At 39.1% G+C, this 18377-nt stretch overlaps 1 protein-coding gene across 2 annotated transcripts in view; it reads left to right on the top strand.

Annotated features, from left to right (window-relative positions):
- The window catches only part of MAPK14 (mitogen-activated protein kinase 14), a 76156-nt gene that overhangs the window by 16511 nt on the left and 41268 nt on the right, over positions 1 to 18377 (top strand). For both annotated transcript variants that reach the window (XM_005890507.3, XM_005890506.3), the window contains exons 2-3: positions 10655 to 10784; positions 17581 to 17639. In XM_005890507.3, the coding sequence (XP_005890569.1) occupies positions 10655 to 10784; positions 17581 to 17639 (189 nt within the window). The remainder of the gene's footprint in view (positions 1 to 10654; positions 10785 to 17580; positions 17640 to 18377) is intronic.

Genomic DNA, 18377 nt, shown 5'->3' with positions numbered 1-18377 from the left:
CTTGTCTGAATTTAGAAGAAAGAACAAGTAGATTTCTGTAGTAGAGAGTGAAGTCGCTCAGTTGTGTCCGACTCTTTGCCACCCCATGGACTGTAGCCTGCCAGGCTCCTCTGTCCATGGGATTTTCCGGGCAAGAACACTGGAGTGGGTTGCCATTTCCTTCTCCAAGGGAATCTTCCTGCCGCAGGGATCAAACTTAGGTCTCCCGCACTGTAGGTAGACGCTTTATCGTCTGAGCCACCAAGGGATATGTGTGCAGTAGAGAGAGAGATGTCAAAAAGAAGTATTTCCAGTGTGGTGTTTGTTGAAATTTGTGTCAAGTATAACAGGTAAAGAGAAAGTTCAAAGTTAGTCATCTGAATTACTTAGTTATTTAGAAGATGCATTTTGAAAACTCATTAACCTGGATTCAGTTGGAAAAGAGCCTCAAATTATATGGAGATGTTATCTCTTTGCACATTATTTCTCCTCAAGTAGGTATTTTAATGAATTTAGTGTATTAATGAGAATTCATTAATTCAGCGTGACTACAGATTTTAATTGGAGAAGGAAATGGCAACCCACTCCAGTATTCTTGCCTTGGAAATCCCATGGAGGGAGGAGGAGACTGGTGGCCTGCAGTCCATGGGGTCACAGAAGAGTCGGACACAACTTAGTGACTAAACAACAACAGGTTTTAATATATTTAAATATTTATCTTTACTTCCAAGAATGAGTAAAATTGTGTTGTCTTCTTAACCATTGTTGAAAGTTCCTTTTTCCTTAACATCATTCAAGGATTAGAGAAGTTCTCTGTGACCATTAAGAGAAATTGTTAAATCACTTATGGTTCTTCCCACAAATTACTCAGATACTTGGCAGGTGTTGCTCATTCTTCATTCTGTTGGGGAAAAACCAAATTGTTTTTTGAGAAAATCTTGGTACAGTTGTTTGTGCTCTCATGCCCTGTGGATGTGGGCAGTTGTCCTGCTTAGACAGCATCTCACCTTCTAAGAGGTTGTCTCTCTCCCTTTAAGAACCAGTTGACTCAGCATATTGATCTGCCTTTACCTTGTAATGCAGACACTCTTAAAGCCAGGCTCCAGTCATAGAGCATAAACACAAAGTTCCTGTGCCTCTTTACCTATCAAGAGCTCAGTTGACGGAAGTCATCTTTGGAAGATTGTCTGAGGAATATGGAGCTTATTATTTATTTTTCTAGAAACACTTAAGATTTCTTCTTGCATTGAGTCTGTCAGAGAGCAGTATGGCATGCTGCTTTGTCCTCTCCTCCCTGCCTTTGCTCATGAACTGTGTTTTGACCTTATGAGACAGTCTCTGCTGATGGATACTCTTAAGTGAAGAACCATCTGAAACCCACTATTAGAATTGTGTAAGGATGTTGATTAGGACATTGTTACCGCATTATACAGTGTCTCCTTCATAAACATACACAGGAGGAACTCTTCTCTGGTTTTATTACAGGAATAATTATGCCTCTCCTCAGTTCTCCAAGTACCTGAATTGTTTTTATTATATGGTTCCTATAATTCATGTTTTAACTGGTTGTATTCTCGTTGTGATGGCTTTAGTGGGCTCAGAGCCAAATTTGGGGCCCACCTCTAACGGGTATTTAGAAAGGACTTCATTATAAGCATTTGCACTAACTTCACCCATACATTATTTCTTATTTATCTTGTTTATTTTCCCCTAATCATGTACTCCTATGTCAAATTGTATATATATCATTCTAGGCTACTTTAAATCCCTTGTAAAATAAAACAGGGTATATGTAAGTAAATTTAGAAATTTAAAAAAATTAGGATATTAAGAATCTAGTAAGCCAATTTTTTTTCCAGGGAGGGGGAGGCTAGTATGAATGGATAACAAAACATTTAATTTTATTTAATGAATATTATTGCATCTTAAGCAGTAGATTCATAGTCAACAGTAGATAAGTGACAATGACATTTTCACAATATAATAACAGTTTGTAATTTATTTTATATTTCTCCCTTTAACTTTTTTTTACTGTAGCAATGCCTTTTTTATAAAGTGTGAATTAATTTTAGGACTTTATGACTTTACAATTGGGGGGAAAACTTATTGAGCAATGTGTCCTGGATTTTAGTTTGGAGAACCTGATCTTCATAAAGATAATTCCATTTTATGATGTTGTTCATGAAAACATGGTTTTATTTGTAGTTACAGTTTTTAAAATGTGATTAAGAGGAACCTTCCCAACTATAATACAAGTAAGTATAATGATAAAGGCAAAGCCAGTAGCTGGGGTTATCCTTATCTCAGAAAGCTTGGCATCCTGGAAAAAATAGTGAGCATTGAAATTAGATCTGAATTTGAATCCCACTGCAAATGAATTATATACCCTTCGGTGAGTTGTTAATATTTATGACCATTAGTTTCTTATTTTGGAAGTAAATGATCTCACAAAGTTATAAGGATTAAATGAAATATTTCCCAGATAATATTGGCATGATCAGCTATTCAATAATTTGGATTTCTTCTTCTCTGAATATTCAATTGATTTTTATCAGGTGATTTTAAAAAATTATTAGGAATTTCTTCTTTGGGTAATTACAGTGTTCAATTTAGGATGAAAAATGTGGTTTCCTCTTTCTTTGAATATTGCTTTGATTAGTGATAGAACAGGTTAGGTCAGAGCAAATTAAATGCTTAAAGAGATGAAGGAAGGGATGGAACATGTATTTGCTTTAGCAGCTTTGGCCATGGGATTACTAACTAATAATCTGAGACCAGTTTCTCTGAAGAATTCCTGTTTGTTCTCTTTTGTAGGTAAAATATGTTTTAAAAGGTGGGAGTATATGTTCTTTGAAGTAAAAATTTTTAGTCTGTTCTAAGAAAATCATGCAGTTACGGAAGAAGCAATGTGAGTGAAGATGTCTATTGTAGTGTAGTAGTGTTTATATTGTTAGTGTGTATGAAACAGCTGTGCTGCTGCTGCTAAGTCACTTCAGTCGTGTCTGACTCTGTGCGACCCCATAGACGGCAGCCCACCAGGCTCCCCTCTCCCTGGGATTCTCCAGGCAAGAGTGTTGGAGTGAGGTGCCATCCCCTTCTCCAATGAAATAGCTATGCTGCTGCTAAATCGCTTCAGTCGTGTCCGACTCTGTGCGACCCCATAGACGGCAGCCCATCAGGCTCCCCCATCCCTGGGATTCTCAAGGCAAGAACACTGGAGTGGGTTGCCATTTCCTTCTCCAAATAGCTATAATGCCCATCAATAAGAAATGAGTAGATTGTGGTTCACATATTTTTGAAATTATGGTAAATGATTGGTAAAATGGAAAATGGTTATGGCTTAGATAAGGAGGGTAAAACTTGTTTGCATACTTTGAGGATAGCCCTATAAGTATCATTTGAAGGAAATATGGTTGTCAGTAGTGATTTTATGAAATTTAGAAAGCTTGCCTCTTTTTATTTGTTTTAGGGTAACAGAAAAGCACAGATGACTTATGCTTCTAACTTTAGTAACAGCCTTATTAAAAGATACAAGCTCATTTTTTTAAAAAGAGGATAGAAAAATATATATTAAAAAGTAAAAGTGTTAAAATCTTGAGTAAATTAGACACTGCTTCTCTGCTTATGTGTATATACCTGAATGAGTTACATTTTTCCCCTACAGATGGGATAGTCCTTTACTTCTAAAACTTGTTCTCTTTCCCATCATCAGTATAACAAGAGTCTTGTTAATGGCTACAGTGTATGGTACCTGTAATATATACCACAGTTTATAAACTCACCTGTATTGGATATTATGGTAGTTTGTAGTTTTGTTCTTACGAACAAGCTGCAATGAACATTTATGTATTTTGAATCCAATTTACATATTTATGTTTTTATTGTTTGTTTTTATTTTTGTTACATATTTATATTTTTAAACCCAACTTATATATTTTTAAACCCCACTTTTTAAAAAGTATAATAGTTACGCTATATTATTGGGCATTCTTTGCTTTCCTGTCTGTTTCATCATCCCAGTAGTTAGCTGGTTAAGTTCTGTCATATCAATGTGTACTATGTATACTATGCTTAATGTTTCTTTTGTATCCACAAAAAATCTCATGAAGGAGAAATTTCAGTAAATACCTAGGAAGTGATATTTTGGTAATTATGAGATACCACATCACTGACTAGTGTTTTAGAGTCTCAGGAAGTAGTATAACTTATAGAGATTAAAAACTTCCCCTACTAACGCATATATATGGAATTTAGAAAGATGGTAACAATAACCCTGTGTACGAGACAGCAAAAGAGACACTGATGTATAGAACAGTCCTTTGAACTCTGTGGGAGAGGGAGAGGGTGGGAAGATTTGGGAGAATGGCATTGAAACATGTAAAATATCATGTATGAAACGAGTTGCCAGTCCAGGTTCAATGCATGATACTGGATGCTTGGGGCTAGTGCACTAGGACGACCCAGAGGGATGGTATGGGGAGGGAGGAGGGAGGAGGGTTCAGGATGGGGAACATATGTATACCTGTGGCGGATTCATTTTGATATTTGGCAAAACTAATACAATTTTGTAAAGTTTAAAAATAAAATTGTAGTTGGAAAAAAAAATAATAAATAAATAAATATTAAAAAAAAAGAAAAAATTATGACCAACCTAGATAGCATATTAAAAAGCAGAGACATTACTTTGCCAACAACAACAAAAAAAATAATGTATATCGAGTAAAAGTTATTTCTTATGAAATACTTTTCATTAATATTATTCTAAGTTCAATGTAAGATCACTGGGAAAACTTTTTCCATATGAGATGCAATTAATAATAGTAGGACACATTTTAGAAAAGAAACAGAGTCCGTACAATTAGAATATATTTTAAGTGAACTGAACTGTTAGTTAAGTTGAACTTGCTTTTCTGTTATGGTATAGTGGCCAAAGAGTTCATGCTTGAAACTCACACGTGGATTTGAATCCCAGCTCTGCCATTTTCTGTCTGTGCAGGCACTTTAGTCAGCCTCTCATCTGTAAAATGGAAAGAATAATAATGTCTTCTTACAAAGTTGTGATGCAAGTGTTCATTCATGTAAAAGTTAAAACCGGTTCCTAGCAGTAATAAACAATACAAATGTAAGCTTTTAACATTAATATCAATTTCTTGTTGAATGCTATTGAACTTATAAGAATTGAGGACCAAATGATGAAGTTTTTTATTTTATATTTCATTTTATATTTTCATTAAGCATTTATTCAGACTGGACTATGAGCCAGGGATTACTCTAAGGCTTATGTAATATAGAACTGAATAAAACAGAAGACCCTTTCTGCCTGCAAGGTGCTTATGATGAGTGGAAAAGACAAACATCATGTTTAATATTTGAACTTTACCATGGACCAGGCCCTTTTCTAAGCCTATTACAAAAGTTATCACATTTAATCCTAACAAAACACCCCACAGATGAGATGTAAATATTATCCTCATTTTATATATGAGGCTGAGAGAATTTAATTAACTTCCTCAAGGTTATATAGCTTCTAACTGGCAGAACTGGAATTAAAATTCAGGTAGTCTTAATACCAAAGCCCCAGTCCTTATTTAACTTCTCTGTTGGATGGTAGATAAACATACAGTAATAAATTGTGATTATTGAAGTTTGCAGGGTACTGATTAACCCTAGCCTTCTTTTTGCTGAATAGATACAGAAGTCAAATAGAGATACAAATAGAGATAAAAATATGTACTTTATTATTGAACAGCTGATACAGAGAATGATCTGGACAGGCAGCTCAAATAGGTGTCTTCTTTCTTCCCAGTGCATTGAATTTGCACACTCAGGCACAGGCAGGTCAGCTCGAAACCTGTGGCATTGCTTGCTCCTGGAGGCACCAACAGGCTGCTCAGCAGAGGAGAGGGAGAAAGCTCTCAGCCTGCAGGTAGGCAGGCAAGACTTTGAGGTGGAGAGCTGAGGAGGACGGGTCACACAGGAGCAGTGGCCATTTTCCCAGTCTCAGGAGCACCTGAGAGGGCTTCCGAGAGGAGTGTAACTTAGTTGGTACTTCCAAGAGGGAAGAAGGTCCTGTTTGCTGGCTTTGTAGGAACAAGGGGAGCGGGAGAAGAAAGGACCCCTGTCCCTTCACGTAGGGTAAGGAAGGAAACAAGGAGGCTGTTGTGACAGAGCATGACTGCTGGAGGAGTTATGATGACTCTTAGAAACGTCTCTTAGACACATTTAAGGCAGGGCTTGAAGGATAAGGATTCGGCTGTGGCGGGGGCGGGTCGTAGAGTTGAAAGTGGAGGAGAAGAGCATCTCAGGGCCCAGGGACAGCTTGTGTGAGGGGTTTAAGGAACTGAAGGGAGTCAGCATGTTCAGAACATGGTGAGGGGAAGGAAGGAGTTGCATAGGAACAGGCCGGAGTGGTTGTTGGTGGTCAGGTGCCTGAGCCTCGTAGGTTGTGACAGGAAATGTGCGTTTTATATGCCCAGGAAATCCCTTGAAGGATTCAAAGCAGGGGAGTGGTGTCATCTAATTTATATTTTTAAAGATTGTATTAGGTGGGGGTCGGGTGGAGAGTACATCATGTGTGTCATGCTCAGTTGTGTCTGACTGCAACCCGGTGGACCGTAGCCCGCCAGGCTCCTCAGTCCATGGGACTTCCCGGGCAAGAATACTGGAGTGGGTTGCCTTTTCCTTCTCCAAGGGATCTTCCAGACCCAGGGATCAAAGGCACGCCTCTTGTGTCTCCTGCATTAGAAGGTGAATTTTTTTTTTTTAACCACTGAGCCACCTGGGAAGCTGGAGAGTACTTTAGAAGGGAATAAAACAGGAGGCAGGGAGATGAGTATTGGAAGACAAACTGCTGGTGTGTGTGACCTGGACTAGGATGGAAGCACCGAAAATGAAGAGCAGTTGAATTTGAGATGTATCTTGGAGGTGGAAACCACAAGACCTTCTGATGGATTTGGTTGGGGCCAGGAGGCTGGAGGAAAAGGAGAAATAAAGGATGACACTTTAAATGTCTAGCTTGAGCAACTGAATGGAAAGTCTGTTTGTTTGAGATAAAGGAGGCAGGGAGAAGAACAGTTCTGGGTGTTCTGAACTTGGCTAAATTTCAGTTGTCCAGGAAGGTAGTCAGGTTCTGGGAAGAGATTTCAGTGGGAAACAGATTTGGGAATTTTCAATATGTAGATGGCATTTAATTTAAAGTCATGGGTGTAGATGAGAACCCCCAGGAGAACACAGAAGAGGGCCTGGTGCTGTGTCCTAAAGAACCCCAGCATTCAGAGTTTGAGTAGAGGAACCATACAGAGGTGCTACTGTGGAAGTCAGGGAAGACCAGGAGAGCGACCGGTCCAGTGGCTGAGGCTTCACACTTCCAGTGCAGGGGGGCCTGTTTGATCCCTGGTCAGGGAACTAGATCCCACATCCCATAACTAAGAGTTCTTATGCCACAACTAAAGATCCCAGGTGCCCCAACTAAGACCTGGAGTAGCCAGATAGATAAAACATAAATATTTAAAAATTAATAAATAAATACTATAAAGAAAAAACCAATAGAATGTGCTGACAGGAACCATAGGTTGGCATTGTTTAGAGAAAGGAAAAGTGTTAACCATGTCAGTTGCTAATCCAGAAAAGTGGCCGTTTGGTAATAGAGGTCATTAACGACCTGAGAAGAGAGGTTTCAGTTGGGTGGATTGAGGAAAGAATGGAAGCAGAGGAAGTAGTGCTTCGCAAACCATAAGATGTGTGTGAATTACTTGGAGATCTCGTCTACTTTGGGGCCTGAGAATCTTCATTTCTAAAGACCCGCCAGATAATGCAATGCTGCTGGTCCATGGAGTACCAGAGGTATAGATTAGTGGTCCTCAGAGTTCACTGTGTGTTAGAATTATGTGGTCAGCTTGATACAAAATAGGGTTCAGAGTTTCTGACTCAGTAGTTCTCGGATGTCACCTGAGCATTTGCATTTTTTATAAGTTCCTGGGTGACACTGATACTGCTGGTTTAGAAATCACACTTTGAGAACCGCTAGGGAATTTTAACTGTAATGGGGAGGTTTCAAGGGAAACTTTTTGTTTGTTGAGGATGAAAAATAACTAGCACATACTTAACTGATGAGAATGATCCAGGTGAAGATGAGAATAAAGAGAAAAAGGGGACAAAGGAGTGAATTCCTTGAGAATATGAGGAGGATGGCACCAAGGCGTGTATTGAGGTCTTGGATTTTGTAAGAAAGGGAGGGTGTCCTTAGTCACAGAACGAGAAAAAGCAGAGATGGGTCCCAGTGTAGAAGGGTGTGTAGGTAGATTTACTGGTAGACAGGTGGAGGTCTCTTCTGATGTTTTCTGTTTTCTCAATGAAGACAAGAGCAGCTCCTGAGGGAGGAGGGTAAGTGGAGGTTTGAGGGGAGAGAGAGAGTGTCAGATGGAGTTTGAGTAGAAAATGGACTTAGTAAAAAAAAGTGGCCGCATTGGGAACCTTATTTGGGATTAAGATCAGAAATTAAGAACGAAACCATTCTGTATGATTGTGCATTCTTTTTTCTCCAACCACAGTTTTTGGATTCTCAACAAGGAGAATAAATAGTTAAGATCATCCAAAGTTAGAGTCTATCTGGGTGAGTATATCAGACCGGGTAGGGAGTTTTATAAGAGAACATAGTCTAAGGCAGGCAAGAAGGGAAATGAAGACGGGAGGGCTGAAGGGTAGAAACAGTCAATGAATTCTTGTAGTCAGGATACAAATAAGCTAATAGGAGCAAAGTAAAAGGCATAGGAAGTTTGAGATATCATTCACCATTTTGTAGGCAGGCAGCTTTTGGTGGTGATAGAGGCCCAGGGTGTGACCGTGGAGGTGGAGTTCGGATGACCTTGGACAGGGTGGAGTTTCCTGGAGAGGCCAGGAAACCGAGAGGCCAGGAAGTTGCCTGTACCCTCCACCTGGATGCTGAAGTTGCCAAGAATGATGACAAAAGTTGGGAGGGGAGAGAGACTTTGAGATAGGAACTAACTTTTCGGTGAGTGATGGAAAATTCCAAGTCAGTGGATAACAGCAACCGAGAGGGAAGGATGGTGGTGAGCAGGAGCTTTTGTAAATCAAGGGGAAAATTATGGTCTGGAAGTGGAAACAGCTGGCAAGGAGAACACCTACCCCACCTGCTAGCCGTGAGACACCTGGGATACGAGAGAGTCCACTCTAAGGCATGTCTGTCAGAGGAGCAGTGCCTTCAAGGGACAGCCTAGCTCCAGTTAAAGCAAGGAGATGGAGGAAAAGTTCAGAAGTTGAAGATCTACTGGAGTTTATTACACACTGGGAATTGAAAGGCAGGGACATAGTGTAAGCATTTGGGAGTAAAGGGAGGGGAACTTCTGGAGCCATTACATAGAGAGTTTGGTGAGAATAGATAATCAGAAAGTCTTGAATGTGCGGATTAAAGATTAAGATAAATAGGAGAGTGAGACATGATGGAATTAGCCTGTACAGTCTCCAAAAATAATTAAAATACACACATGTTTCTTGCTGTAGCTGTCCTGTGTGGTCTAGCCTTTGCCTGTATCTCTGACCTTACTCTTTTCCAAGCTCCCCATACTCCCTATGCTCTGCCTGCCACAGGCTGTTTCTCCTGTCACTCCAGCATGACTTTGCTCTTCTGAGAGGCAGCGTAGCAAAGTGGTGGTTAGCGTGAGGTGGTTAGTGTGAGCTCTGAGTCCAGACTTCCTGCACTGTTACTTTCTAGATTTGTGATTGTGGGCAAGTTGTTTAACCTCTCTGTGCTTCAGTTTCCTTATCTGTAAATGGGGGGAATGATAATAAAGACTCAGTAAATGTTAATAATATTTTTCTGCTTGAGGCTCTTTTCCCCTGTATCTTTACACGGTTGCTACTTATCATTCGCTTCCCTCAGCTCAAATGTACTTCCTCCAACATCATAGCTAATGTAGCCTAGCTCCACCAGCTTTCTGTTACTCTTTATCCCGTTATTCTGTTTTAATCATAGCATTCATCACCATTTGAAATTTATTTTATTATTCTGCTCTTCCTCTCTCCCCCTATTCCCTGAGGTCAGAGATATGTTAACTTATTCCCGACTGTTACCTAAGCTTCTAGAAAGTGACAAATACTTTGTATTTCATAAAGAAATTTTTATGCCAACTCACTGTCCTGAAAACATGGTGGTTTCCAAGGTCTCTCTCTGATCAGGCAGCATTTGGTGGCAAAGAGACAGTGAGGCCTCGGCCAAGGAGATGGACGGAATCCAGCTCTTTGTCCCAATCTGTTGGCTCATCTAGATCAGGTGGCTGCCTATTTTTGTGTTATTGGGACACAGCCACATCCATTTAAAAATTTATTATCGGCTGCTTTCCAGTTCCAACCATGGAGTTGAGTTGTTGAGACAGAGACCCTATGCCTCACAAAGTTTAAAATACTCTCTAGCCCTTCACGGAAAAAGTCTGCTGATCCTTGATTTAGATGCATAGAAAAAAAAAAAACAAGGAAACACCAAAAATGATTAACATTACTTTGCATAGTGGGATTATAGGTCATTTTAAGTTTTATTTTCATAGTTATTTTGTATTTTATTATAAGCCCATTTAATTTAGAAATCAAATAGCCTTATAAATACTAATTTTGATATATTTAGAGAACATTTAATGATGAATTTTTTGTTTTTTTTCCTTAGTGCTGCTTTTGACACAAAAACTGGGTTACGTGTCGCAGTGAAGAAGCTATCCAGACCATTTCAGTCCATTATTCATGCCAAAAGAACCTACAGAGAACTGCGGTTACTTAAACATATGAAGCATGAAAATGTAAGTTATTAATTCAAGGCAGAATAAATTCTGCTGTTTAATAGACTAGAAGAGTTGTGTTTTAATTACTACAAATGGAAATGCATTAGAGTACATTAAACTTTGGACCATCCTTGTACTGGGGTGTTAGAGGCCACTGCATTATGTCACGTAGCTACTGAAAGACTTGGGATGAAATTGGTACATCTTCCTGGAGTTTGGGTATTACTTAAAGCTTTTTACAGGGAAAGCCTATAAAAAATTTTTTTAAATAAAAATGAGTATTATGAGATAAAGCAAAATTCACAAGGATTTTAAAGAGAAAGTACTACAAAGAAGTTTTGTATTCTTGTTTTACTTAAGACTGTATTATCAGAGTATGGGAATCCATGGTATTTTGTGGTGTTGTGGGTGTTTTCAGTGGAGAAGTTTGAGGAAGAGTGCCTTAGGTTCACTAAATAGGTATTATTTTCTAGATAATTTAATATTATAATTTTTCCTCTGAATCTTCAAAAGACGGCCTTTCCAGATTCAGGTATTTTAATAAATGTGACACAGACATTGTTTAAGTTAAATATAATGTTTTCTTTGCTGTCAGTTTGGAAATTTGAAAACAATGCCATCCTGCATAGGAGGGTTTATAAATCCTAATAGCATAAATAAATGAATGCAATTGGATTATTAGAGGAAAGTGGAAAAAAAACAATTGACTGAGGACACTTATTTTCCATTTCAAAATCAAGTTTAAAAAGATTTATGTGATTGCTGTATGAAAGGAATTGTAAAATTTGTAGCATTATAGAAACAATGGCCTTAGAGATTTTAGAATCATTTGACCCGATTGATGGTTACTGTGTAGAAAAAAAATCACAATCTAGAAATTACCTGGCTATTCAGACTTTTTTCTGTTTCAATTATTGAATATTTTTGTCTTCAGAGTAAGAAAAATGTATCAAAATACATTTGTTTCACAATGCAGATTTCTCCTAAATTGAGAGCATGGTGACTTAAATTTGGAGTTGGATTATGGATTCTTCTTATTTATTTTCATGTTTTAATTGCATACTATTGAGAAAGTCCCCTTTTCCACAGACAGCTTCCTTTCCTCGGTGTAATTTTATATGAGCATTCATGTGCAAACTTGAATTTTTAAAAAGTTCAGTGCAGAGCTGCAGCCTTCCTAATCAGTGACATGTTTATAAGAAGTTGAAATATGTGGAAAGAGCTGGCTGGAGAAGCTTCATTCCGAAGTCTGCATAAAATCAAGGTGGCCTGGCAGCTTAACTGATGGGTTTACATATGGTTTTTAACACAGTTGATTATGCATGTTGTTTTTCATTACACGTTAATAAATGTGACAGAAACACTGTCATAGCTTTTTAAATATAAAGAATACTTTGAAAATGGAATGCAAGCCAAACATTTATGGAACCCCAAAGCACCTCCAAGAGGCCCCAGGATCCCACTGCTGTTGCCTATGCTAATTTAAGAACGTCTAGTTTTAGAAGATTACCAGCACTATAATTTATTGTTCTGCTTTATTTCATGGTCATTTTAAGCCAGTGTTTATGGCAAAAAATTATTTTGGGTTATCTGAATCCATGCCTTGGCTTTTCTAATGATCACTAAAACAACCTTATTTAGTATTTTCTATTTTAATTTTCTGTTCTGAGATCCTTTGAAATGTGTCTTATATGATATTGGGCTGGTTACATTTGGCCCATTCTGTGTTTGTAGACTGGAGAAGGAAATGGCAACCCACTCCAGTGTTCTTGCCTGGAGAATCCCAGGGACAGGAGAGCCTGGTGGGCTGCGGTCTGTGGGGTCGCACAGAGTTGGACATGACTGAAGCGACTTAGCAGCAGCAGCAGCAGCAGCAGCAGCAGTGTTTGTAGAAACGAAGAGGCCACGGTGGTGAGATGCAATTACAAGTTTAATTGAGGATTTTAAGAGGAATTCCTTTATCATCTTCTTCCTTTTTCTTTCATTTTTAAAAAATAACTGTTCTGGGCCACTGTCCCAAGCTTTAGCTTACTGTTAGGCTTCCAACGACAGCAGCAGCAACAGCAACTTAAAACTCTTGAAAAATTTAAGTATTGCTACCAAATAGAATTTTTAGGTGCCAGGTAATACAAGTGATCTTTTACACAAAAATGCCTCTGACTTACAATTCATAGTTTATCTTAAGTTATTTATACTATTAGTGATAATGAATGCTGCTGCTAAGTCACTTCAGTCGTGTCCGTCTCTGTGTGACCCCATAGACAGCAGCCCACCAGGCTCCCCCGTCCCTGGGATTCTCCAGGCAAGAACACTGGAGTGGGTTGCCATTTCCTTCTCCAATGCATGAAACGTGAAAGTGAAGTCGCTCAGTGGTGTCCAACTCTTAATGACCCCATGGACTGCAGCCTACCAGGCTCCTCCATCCATGGGATTTTCCAGGCAAGAGTACTGGAGTGGGGTGCCATTGCCTTCTCCGGATAATGAATGACATACACAATTTTCATTTGGATTTACAAGAGCTAGGGGATGTCCTCTGTGACTGTTAAGAGTTATTTGCGACAAACTTAACCTGGCCCGTTCCTGACTGAACTTTTGACCTTGATCTCATTAACACTTGGTCTAAGGCAGATTAAAGGGAAGCAGCCTGCTGGCTGCATCCTTTTGCTAAGTTGTTATTGCCTGGTTAAGGGCCTGGAGATCTGTGCATTTTAAAATTTAAAAATGATTTAGGGAATCCTATTATAAATTTTATTTGAGAGTCTTAGATTTAATCTTACTGTGATAGAACAAGTGGTTTTTGTGTTTTGTGTTAAATACATTAAATAATTGTCTTTGGTGACTGAGTTAAAGTGATTTTTGAGTTGTGTCAGTTTAATAAAGATGTATAACTTCTGTCTGTTAATTTTTGGGTCATTATAGAACAGTGATTCAGATATCTCTGTCATCAGAGATATTTGCTGATTATTTGCATTATAAATGTCTTTTTAAAGTATTTAATTCCTAAGTTACTTTTTAAAGTGTCTGAAAGCATATAGTGGCAGAAAGGGTACTAAAATATAACTTGAATTACAAGCAAATTTCCATTTAAAAAATGAGAAATGAATTGATTATGGAATGTTCCCCTGATCTACTTTAATGCTGGGAAACTTTTGTTTTATAGTGTTTTCTTATGATTAATACTCCATAAATATGATGAACATTTCACAGAAAGATGAGCACAGTAAAAGAAATGGTAAGGACCTACCAGAAGCAGAAGAGATTAAAAAGAGGTGGCAAGAATACACAGAAGAACTATTAAAAAAAGGTCTTAATGATGGATAACCACGATGGTGTGGTCACTCACCTAGACCCGGACATCCTGGGCTTGAAGTCAGGTGGGCCTTGGGAAACATTAGTACGAACAAAACTAGTGGAGGTGATGGAATCCCAGCTGAGCTATTTAAAATCCTAAAAGATGATGCTGTTAAAGTGCTGCACTGAGTATGCCAACAAATTTGGAAAACTCAACAGTGGCCACAGGACTGGAAAAGGTCAGTTTTCATACAATCCAAAAGAAGGGCAATGCCAAAGAATGCTCAAACTACTGTACAATTGTGCTCATTTCACATACTGGCAAAGTAATGTTCAAAATCCTTCAAGTAGGCTTCAGCAGTATATGAATCAAGAACTTCCAGATGTACAAGCTGGATTTAGAAAAGGAAGAGGAACCAGAGATCAAGTTACCAACAGCCATTGGATCATAGAAAAGCAAGGGAATTCCAGAAAAACATCTGCTTCATTGACTACACTAAAGCCTTTGACTTTGTGGATCACAACAAGCTCTGGAAAATTCTTAAAGAAATGGGAGTACTAAACCACCTTACCTGTTTTCTGAGAAACCTATATGCAGGTCAAGAAGCAACAGTTAGAACTGGACATGGAGCAACAGACTGGTTCAAAATTGGGATAGGAGTACGTCAAGGCTGTATATTGTTACCCTGCTTATTTAACTTATATGCAGAGTACATCATGTGAAATGCCAGACTGGATGAATCACAAGCTGAAATCAAGATTGCCAGGAGAAATATCAACAACCTCAGATATGCAAATGATACACCACTCTAATGACACAAAACGAAGAGGAACTAAAGAGCCCCTTGATTAGGGTGAAAGAGGAGAGTGAAAAAGCTGGCTTAAAACTCAGCTTTCAAAAAACCAAGGTCATGGCATCTAGTCCCATCACTTCATGGCAAATAGTTATGGAAAAAATGTCAGATTTTATTTTCTTGGGCTCCAAAATCACTGCAGATGGTGACTGCAGCCATGAAATTAAAAGACACTTGCTCATTAGACAAAGCTAGACAGCATATTAAAAAGCAGAGATATAACTTTGCAGACAAAGGTTTGTATCGTCAAAGCTATGATTTTTCCTGAAGTCCTGTAAGGGTGTGAGTCTAGTTGCTAAGTTTTGTCTGACTCTTTTATAACCCCATAGACTGCAGCCCGTCAGGCTCCTCTGTCCATGGGATTTCCTGGGCAAGAATACTGGAGTAGGTTGCCATTTCCTTCTCCAGGAGATCTTCCTGACCCAGGAATCGAACCTGCATCTCCTGCATAGGAGGTCGGATTCTTTACCACTGAACCACCAGGAAAGCCCACAACGAGTGTGAGAGTTGGACCATAAAGACGGCTGAGTATTGAACAATTGATGGTTTTAGTTGTTCCACAGTATGTGGGATCGTGCTGGATCAAGGATCAAACCCATGTTTCTGGCATTGGCAGGTGGGTTCTTTATCACTGAGCCACCAGGGAAACCCGATTGAAAAACAATTGAGGACGTGAGAATAGTCATATGTTAAATGACAAGGCAGGGTATAAAATTATACATAGTATTACTCCAGTTTAATTTATGTACATCAGAAAAATCGAAGTATCTCAAAATATTAGTGATAATGGATAGTACTATTGTAGATAATTTTGGTTTTCTTATATACGGTTGTCTGAATAAGAAGATGATTGATAACCATCTTTCCTTTGGAAAAAGATGCAAAGGCTTTCCAGGGCAATTTTTTGGTTTGTTTCCCTTTTGGGTTCAGTTTGTAATTGAAATTAGTTTTAAAAATTGGTATTTGGTTGAATGGCATAACTTTCTGATTAGAAGGCTCTTTTTCATGATAATATTTTGAGTGTTAGCATATTTTACTTTTAGAGCTGTTATGGGTCAGTTTTCATGAAGGCCATTTAGCTTTTGTTTGTTTCACTTCCAGATACTCTTAAATCTTGCTGGGCATATTACACATGAATTGTGTGTCTTGCTTGCCTTCTTAGTGCCTAGCTTTGTAGAAATGAGTCGTCTGGGTTTCAGGAGGAACTGGGGAAGAGGGGTATGGTAAGTGTGGATTGAATGAGTGAAAGTCACTCAGTCGTGTCCAACTCTTTGTGACCCCATGGACTATATAGTCCATGGAATTCTCCAGGCCAGAATACCGGAGTGGGTAGCCGTTCCCTTCTCCAGGGGATCTTCCCAACACAGGGATCGAACCCAGGTCTCCTGCATTGCAGGCGGATTCTTCACCTGCTGAGCTACCAGGGAATCCCAAGAATACTGGGGTGGGTAGCCTGTTCCATCTCTAGCGGATTAATCAGCATAAATCCATGAGCAGAAAAACTGCTCCAAGACAGTGGGTTACTGAGTATTAAGTAGCTCTTTGTTTTTTCTTTGTGTAAAGTTAGCTTTTTTTTTCCTTCCATTTTTATAGTCTGATCTAAATACCTGATACTGATTAAGGGAATTACCTTGGGACTTCCCCTGGTGCTCCAGTAGTTAAGAATCTGGCTGCTGATGCAGAGGACATGGGTTTCATCCCTGAGCAGGGAAGATTCCACATGCCTCGAGGCAACAACGCACATGCATCACAACTTCTGAGTCCTCAATCTGCAGCCTGCGAGCCACAGCTGCTGCAGCCTGAGGGCTCGAGGGCTTCTTGTTGGTCTGCAACAGGAGAATCCGCTGCAGGGAGAAGCCCAGGTACTGCTGAAGAGTAGCCCCCGCTTGCTGCAGCTGGAGAAAGCCCACCTGCAGCAATGAAGACCCAGGGCAGCCAAAGTAAATACATTAATTTAAAATATATATATTTATTTATTTGGCTGCATTGGGCCTTAGTTGAGGCAGGATCTTCACTGAGGCATGCAGGATCTTTTGCTGTGGCTCCAGGGCTCGGTTGCCCCATAGCACATGGAATCTTAGTTCCCCAAGCAGGGAATGAACCCAAGTCCCTGCATTGAAAGGCAGATTCTTAACCACTGGACCATCAGGGAAGTCCCAATAAATAAATTTTTAAAAAATAAAAAAATGATCTTAATATTTAGAATGTTATAAGAATAGTACCAAGAATATACTGAGAGGATATATTGGGGCTTTAAAATGTCAGTTTTGAAGATTATATAGTAATTTTCATTGAATAATACTATTTTAAAAAGAAAAATGATACTATAGCAACAGTTGTAAAAGCACAACTTTTTTCTGTTAATCGTTAAACTACTAGTGCCTGTGTAAGTTGAGTCCTAAATCTTTTTGCTTCCTGATAAGCTAATGGCTATACGTGACTAAATTCTAAAGACATGAAGATTTTAATGGTTTATTATGAAAAGTGATGTTTGACAAATAAGAGGCAAAAGTATAATTTGGGTAAAACATGAATTGGAGTCATTAAGTATATGAGGATGTGACGTTACTGAACTAGGAGCAGGATTTAATAGGAATTATTTCCTATTAAAATAAATGGTGGATAAGTTCAATATTTATTTGCTGTTTGATTTTTATGTTTTCTCACAGGTAATTGGTCTGTTGGATGTTTTCACACCTGCAAGGTCTCTGGAGGAATTCAATGATGTGTGAGTAAATCTTCTGTGTTTGCCTTCTCAGCTAGAGTTTGACGATTACCAGCCCATTTTTACTCTTGAACCACTTTGCAGTATTAGATTTAGATTCTTTATTCCTGTCACCCAACTCTTCTGGGGGATGGGGGATGGATACAGAAGAGTGCATTTGGGTGGTATATATTCGTATTTTCACCATCTCAGGCACGTTGTTCCCTATTTGGAGAGACAGTGGTGGGTTCTGGCAAGAGTTCCATGGAGAAGAGTATAGGGAGTTTTTAGCATGATTTTTATTCTCAAATTGTCTGTCCTAGCTTTTAAAAGGGTATGTTTACATCAGGAAATGTAGTGGAGCCCCGTTCCATATGGTTTCTTCCATTTCTTTTATCCTATGGGAAATACATGCTGATCTTTGAAGTATTGGATTTCTGTTCAGGGACAAGGGGCCAGCGTCACGAGTTTAGACAGCTGAAAGATAGTGCTGATTGCCCCAGTTTTGTGACCATCTCTGTTGCCTTAGCCTGGAACACCTGGAAAGCAGGGCCTGAGATTCTTGGGAACCAGTAGTCAGGGTCTAGGGAAAATGAAACAGGGAAGGAGAGAAAGCTGCTATGAGAATACGTTATTAAGTTGGTCACCATTGTGGGCAACTGGGATGAAAATTACCAAGGTCTTGTAGAAAGCTGTATGGAATGCGGCTCAGATGGGAGCGTTTACTTAGTGGCTCCTGACTGCACTGGCAAGAGTGCCCTC

This window comes from Bos mutus, chromosome 23, assembly GCF_027580195.1.
Source record: "Bos mutus isolate GX-2022 chromosome 23, NWIPB_WYAK_1.1, whole genome shotgun sequence".
Classification (NCBI taxonomy): domain Eukaryota; kingdom Metazoa; phylum Chordata; class Mammalia; order Artiodactyla; family Bovidae; genus Bos; species Bos mutus.
Note: the sequence above shows the minus strand (reverse complement) of the source record. Positions and strands in the feature narration are given on the sequence as shown.